Source organism: Procambarus clarkii, chromosome 77 (assembly GCF_040958095.1).
Source record: "Procambarus clarkii isolate CNS0578487 chromosome 77, FALCON_Pclarkii_2.0, whole genome shotgun sequence".
NCBI classification, from domain to species: domain Eukaryota; kingdom Metazoa; phylum Arthropoda; class Malacostraca; order Decapoda; family Cambaridae; genus Procambarus; species Procambarus clarkii.
This window is the reverse complement of record NC_091226.1, coordinates 15,896,638-15,903,321: the sequence shown is the minus strand read 5'-3', so window position 1 is coordinate 15,903,321 and position 6,684 is coordinate 15,896,638. Positions and strand designations below refer to the sequence as shown.

The window sequence follows — 6,684 nt, the reverse complement described above, 5'->3', positions numbered from 1 at the left end:
TATAGTAACTATTTGGTGGAAACTACGACCATGTGGTGATGGACCACCAGAAAGTTGACTTACTGAATTTGAACTAACCGGACACTTTTTACTTTGTAAACCCCAATATAATTAGATTACATTTACGATTTATATATAAGCATGTACACACATGTACACATATATACACACACGTCTTGTATCGTAGTTCTCAAGACACCTGAAGCACTTCAAAACAGAGACGTCAAACCATCAGGTAGTTGACAGGATAACAGCCCAATCAGACCACAACCAGCCGTGTAAATACCCAGTACCCAAAGTGCCCCAAATTGGTCTCATTAACGACTACACACACCGTTCGATACCCCCCATGCCCCCCTTATATACCCCCCCATGTGATGATATATGTCCTATATCATATAGGACTTGTTCGTGGATGTATTTTTGGTTTATACAATTTTGGGTCAAATGTATTTTCCTGAATTATAATGTGTGGCAAATGACAACATCACAACATCGTAAAATTGACGTTCTCTGTGCATTGGCGTCAAACAACCAAACAACTGAAGTAAAATGGGTTGTTTGATTGTTAACTTTCTGGTCAGGAAAAAGTTTATTAGGTTGTAAAATTAGAGAATGAATGGTTTATATTATTTATATATATATATATATATATATATATATATATGTCGTACCTAGTAGCCAGAACTCACTTCTCAGCCTACTATGCAAGGCCCGATTTGCCTAATAAGCCAAGTTTTCATGAATTAATGTTTTTTCGTCTACCTAACCTACCTAACCTAACCTAACCTAGCTTTTTTTGGCTACCTAACCTAACCTTACCTATAAATATAGGTTAGGTTAGGTTAGGTAGGGTTGGTTAGGTTCGGTCATATATCTACGTTAATTTTAACTCCAATAAAAAAAATTGACCTCATACATAGAGAAAAGGGTTGCTTTATCATTTCATAAGAAAAAAATTATAGTAAATATATTAATTCAGGAAAACTTGGCTTATTAGGCAAATCGGGCCTTGAATAGTAGGCTGAGAAGTGAGTTCTGGCTACTAGGTACGACATATATATATATATATATATATATATATATATATATATATATATATATATATATATATAATTAAGAATTATGGAAGGGAGTACCACCTCTAGCTGGAAGAAGGGGGACCCATAGCCTCGGAGGAAACCACGCATAACGCATTAGAGGGAATGTTTAGATCCCCTCCAATACAGTTTGTGTGCTTTTCTCCTACCACCCCCTTCCTTTTTTATTTTTTGTGCTTTATTATGCATTTGATGGTTACAAGATATACATGGGTTGATACAAAAATAATAATGCAAAAAGGTGCTTAAAGGTTATGGATCTCTTGAAAAACACAACAATGGGAAACATTGATGAATGTCACAGACGGGTTCGATCATTGTTGCAAGTCAACAATATACTTGCACACTGTTGCATATATATTTTATATATATATATATATATATATATATATATATATATATATGTGTGTGTGTGTGTGTGTGTGTGTGTGTGTGTGTGTGTGTGTGTGTGTGTGTGTGTGTGTGTGTGTGTGTGTGTGTGTGTGTGTGTGTGTGTGTGTGTAAATTCATTTAGAGAAGCCATAGAGGCCTCGAACCAATGGCCACAGAAGTGGAGATCTACCAACCAGGTTGTGAATAATAATAATAATAATAGCCAAGTTGTGATCTGTTTGTCTGCCTATATCATCTCTCCTCTTCCGTCTATCCCACAATCTTTCCCATTATGTTTTATCCCCGTCTCATTTCCTGTTCCTGTCTCTCTCTCTCTCTCTCTCTCTCTCTCTCTCTCTCTCTCTCTCTCTCACGTCTTGTCATCTTTCTCTCTCTCTATCTTCGCATCTTTTTTCAACCCTGTCTTCTAATCCTCCACTCTCATCTTCTCCCTTCCCTTCTCCCCTCCCTTCCCTTCTTCCCCATTCCCTCATTCTTCCCCATTCCCTCATTCTTCCCCTTCCTTTCCCTCCACCTCTTTCTTGTACCACGTATCTACAGACAGCAATTAATTTCAGCATCGCTGATAGTCAAGATAAAGAGCTGAAAATGGTTTTCTCTAATGCCAGTAATCGATAAACTACCCATAAAAATTAACCCAATTAATGGCTGGTAATTGGCACTAATCACTCCCAATTGCAAGGGCGCTAAGCTGTGTTGCAATATCCTCTTGCACCATTTATGGAACTAAGACTAAAGTGTTCATATATATAAAATATATATATAAAATATATATATATATAAAAATATATATAATATAATATATATATATATAATATATATATATATATATGAAATTGTAACAATAAGAACGCTTAAACAACTTAAGAGAATGCAAGAAAAATCTTGCAATGATTTGCAATGAAATCTTGCAATAAAATCTTGAAATCTTGCTCGAGAAAAAATGTCTGCAATGAGCAAAGAATCCTTGAAAATCCATTATCAAAATTAAATGATTCTTAGATACTTTATAACCTAACCAATCCTAGCCTAGCTTATCCAAGCCGAACTTAACCTATCCTATTCTATCCTAACGCGATATCTAAGATTATATCAAGATCTTAAACATAACATTTAGGACCAATTTTCTCAATATCGTAATCTTGAAAATGAAGATTAATTGTGTGCTTTAGATTCTAAAAAGAAGTTAATAGGCAAGAAACCTTAGCTAAATTGTTGCACATTTATCAATTAAAATGTTCAGACGCATTTAATTTTGTATTTGGGATATTTCTTATATTTTTTGTTTGAAAACATCTGGGATGAATTAATATGATATTCCTTCAAAAATGCAACATAATCCCCTGAACACAATATTATCTTAGGGGCCTGACGGCTGAGTGGACAGCGCTCGGGATTAGTAGTCCTGAGTTACTAGTTCGATCCCCGGTGGAGGAGGAAACAAATCGGCAGTTTCATTCACCCTGACGTCTTTACTTAGCAGTAAATAGGTACCAGGGAGTTAGACAGCTGCTATGGGTTTCTTCCTAGGGGTGGGGGGGGGAGGGTGTTAAAAAAAGGGGGCCTGGTCGATGACCGGGCCGCGGGGACACTAAGCCCCGACTTCATCTCAAGATAATCTCAAAGACATCTCCCGTCACGGGAGACATCTCCCGTCACGCAGGGTGCAGTCGTACCTCCACAGGTCTCCAGTATGAGCTCTTGATACTGGTAATGGCTCAAAAGGGCCACCACTTACGGGCTATTCATGCCCGTGCCACCTTTTGGGTGCCTTAATCTTAATCAATCCCTGACTGTCCACAAGTGGTTGGGCACCATTCCTTCCCACCGTCCCATCCCAAATCCTTATATCCTGACCAATGCTATATAGTCGTAATGGCTTGGCGCTTTCCCCTAATAAATCCCTCCCTCTTCATTCTTATCTTTCATACAACAATATCAGCAAAAATAAATCTAAATACAAATAAATGGTTGTAAAAAAAAATAGAATTAACTACTATGTGTACAGAACTACGAAGTCCTCAAAATACATATTACAAAATACTAAATTCTTTGGTCTGTTCCCTTAAGGTTCCCCAACGTCTAGAAACTGTCGTACTAAAGTGCCCTTATCCTAACCTACCAGAGGACCCAAAACAGAAAACGGGACAGTACGTCAATTTCGCCAGTCGCTTCCATTTTCTAGTACGACAAATTGTTTGGCCTTAATACGTCAAAATACGACGTTCTATTAGGGCGGCGGCTTGGACATTTTGGCTGTACTAGGGACGTTTGTGTATTTTCTAACAAAATCAAATGAAATAGTCATTTGCCAGCGATATTACCTGCGAAAGTGATCACATTCGCTGTCAACTTGTGATCCTGTGGTCTTGGGTTCGATCCCAGGCGCCGGCGAGAAACATTGGGCAGAGTTTCTTTCACCCTATGCCCCTGTTACCTAGCAGTAAAATAGGTACCTGGGTGTTAGTCAGCTGTCACGGGCTGCTTCCTGGGGGTGGAGGCCTGGTCGAGGACCGGGCCGTGGGGAGACTAAAGCCCCGAAATCATCTCAAGATAACCTCAAGATAGATAACCTCAGGTCAATCAGGAAGCTATCGTTTAATAGCTATGGGAGTTCAACGAAGAAGATATCGTTCGCTGTGGAATAATTTTTACCCTTTAGCCCAATCGAATTTTCAACCTGTGTTTGAATCGAAAATGACTTTATAATGTATACTAAGATCAATTTCTCAATCATGGCATTTTAGATTGAATCCCTACCTACTGATTGGTTGATTGTTGCATCTTAAGACGAATAATCTCGTCTCAGGCCCACAGTGGAAGCAGTCTAATTGGTTGGAACAATTCCGCTATCCAGTAGGATCACAAGATTGATATCTAGCCAAAGAATATTCCATTAGAAAACTTGTTTACCCTGTCACCCACTACCATAGAGGAGTTGAATTATCCTCCACATACTAGTTCCTGAAGCCCCTATAACCCAATGAGTGGAGATAGAGGTTCAGTCATGAGCCCCAGGGGGGGCCAAGTTGAAAGTAGATAACCACTGAGAGATTAGGATATCAATCTCCCTAGTGCCTGCTTGATCATAGCCCAGTTTGACTACCACTAAAGGCATGTGATTCAATCCCCGATGCCACAGACCATATTCCAGCTCAAGATAAGGTATCCACACAGCTTATCCACAGCAGACAAAGGGGTGGTATGAAGCCACAATGAACAGCTTCGTTAGCTCCCGTGGCCCTCTAGGCCAGAAACTTTTCTGTCAATTTCAACCCCTCTGAAGATCCTACAGAATCCTATTCCGAGGTACAGACTCATTCCACGGGCCAGGGGAAGGAGCAGGCCAGGTCAGAAAGGGATTCAGAACCCCCCCCCTAAAACCCTCCCCCTCTCTCTCTTCTAACCTTACCAGGAACCACCTCTCCTGACCTTACCAGGAACCACCTCTCCTGACCTTACCAGGAACCACCTCTCCTGACCTTACCAGGAACCACCTCTCCTAACCTTACCAGGAACCACCTCTCCTAACCTTACCAGGAACCACCTCTCCTAACCTTACCAGGAACCACCTCTCCTAACCTTACCAGGAACCACCTCTCCTAACCTTACCAGGAACCACCTCTCCTAACCTTACCAGGAACCACCTCTCCTAACCTTACCAGGAACCACCTCTCCTAACCTTACCAGGAACCACCTCTCCTGACCTTACCAGGAACCACCTCTCCTCCCCCACACACTAAGCAACATACGGCACTAGCAAAATATAACTTTAAACCAATTTGCAGTCATTAGAGGAAACCATAATTTTGGGAGCTTGGAGCCTTCTACGGCACAGCTTGGGGAAGATGAGGTGGTGGGAGGCTGGGCAGATGGGGGCAGGTTCTTTGATGCTTATCTCCTCACCCATGAGATGAAAATGAGGCTGAAAGATGAGGGGCTGAAAGATGAGGGGCTGAAAGATGAGGGGCTGAAAGATGAGGGGCTGAAAGATGAGGGGCTGAAAGATGAGGGGCTGAAAGATGAGGGGCTGAAAGATGAGGGGCTGAAAGATGAGGGGCTGAAAGATGAGGGGCTGAAAGATGAGGGGCTGAAAGATGAGGGGCTGAAAGATGAGGGGCTGAAAGATGAGGGGCTGAAAGATGAGGGGCTGAAAGATGAGGGGCTGAAAGATGAGGGGCTGAAAGATGAGGGGGTGAAAGATGAGGGGGTGAAAGATTGGGGGGGGGGAGATTTTCTAGAGTGGATTTCTTCACTTCCATTTCGTTATCTTCGAGAGGGGGCTGACCTGGAGCCTTTCAGTCAGTGAGTGACCCGAATGAGTGACACTCTCACTCATAGATTACACTCTCCTGCTTTGAGTTAAGTTACAATTTATGGTGTTAGGTTATGAGAGGTTTAAAGGATCATTGAGATTAATGGGGGGTATATGTATCACCTGTTTGTCTTGGAGGTTGTTAGGGGGGTTACTCGACCCCCCATGGTGGGGGGGAGAGGGTGTGGGGAGGTGTGTCATGGTGTGGTGTGGGGGGGAGAGGGGAGGTGTGTCATGGTGTGGTGTGGGGGGGAGAGGGGAGGTGTGTCATGGTGTGGTGTGGGGGGGAGAGGGGAGGTGTGTCATGGTGTGGTGTGGGGGGGAGAGGGGAGGTGTGTCATGGTGTGGTGTGGGGGGGAGAGGGGAGGTGTGTCATGGTGTGGTGTGGGGGGGAGAGGGGAGGTGTGTCATGGTGTGGTGTGGGGGGGAGAGGGGAGGTGTGTCATGGTGTGGTGTGGGGGGGAGAGGGGAGGTGTGTCATGGTGTGGTGTGGGGGGGAGAGGGGAGGTGTGTCATGGTGTGGTGTGGGGGGGAGAGGGGAGGTGTGTCATGGTGTGGTGTGGGGGGGAGAGGGGAGGTGTGTCATGGTGTGGTGTGGGGGGGAGAGGGGAGGTGTGTCATGGTGTGGGGGGGAGAGGGGAGGTGTGTGGTGTGGTGTGGTGGGGGAGGGGAGGTGTGTGGTGTGGTGTGGTGTGGGGGGGGGGGGAGGAGGGGAGGTGTGTGGTGTGGGGGGGGGAGGAGGGGAGGTGTGTGGTGTGGGGGGGAGGAGGGGAGGTGTGTGTGGTGTGGGGGGGAGGAGGGGAGGTGTGTGTGGTGTGGGGGGAGGGGAGGTGTGTGTGGTGTGGGGGGAGGGGAGGTGTGTGTGGTGTGGGGGGA

General features: G+C 44.2%; 1 protein-coding gene across 1 annotated transcript; it reads left to right on the top strand.

The window, feature by feature from the left end:
- The first annotated feature begins 5,412 nt into the window (after positions 1–5,412).
- Positions 5,413–5,802, top strand: LOC138357315 (uncharacterized). Its single transcript, XM_069314006.1, has one exon. The coding sequence runs from the start codon at positions 5,413–5,415 to the stop codon at positions 5,800–5,802; it is 390 nt and encodes a 129-aa protein (XP_069170107.1).
- The last annotated feature ends 882 nt before the right edge of the window (positions 5,803–6,684 follow it).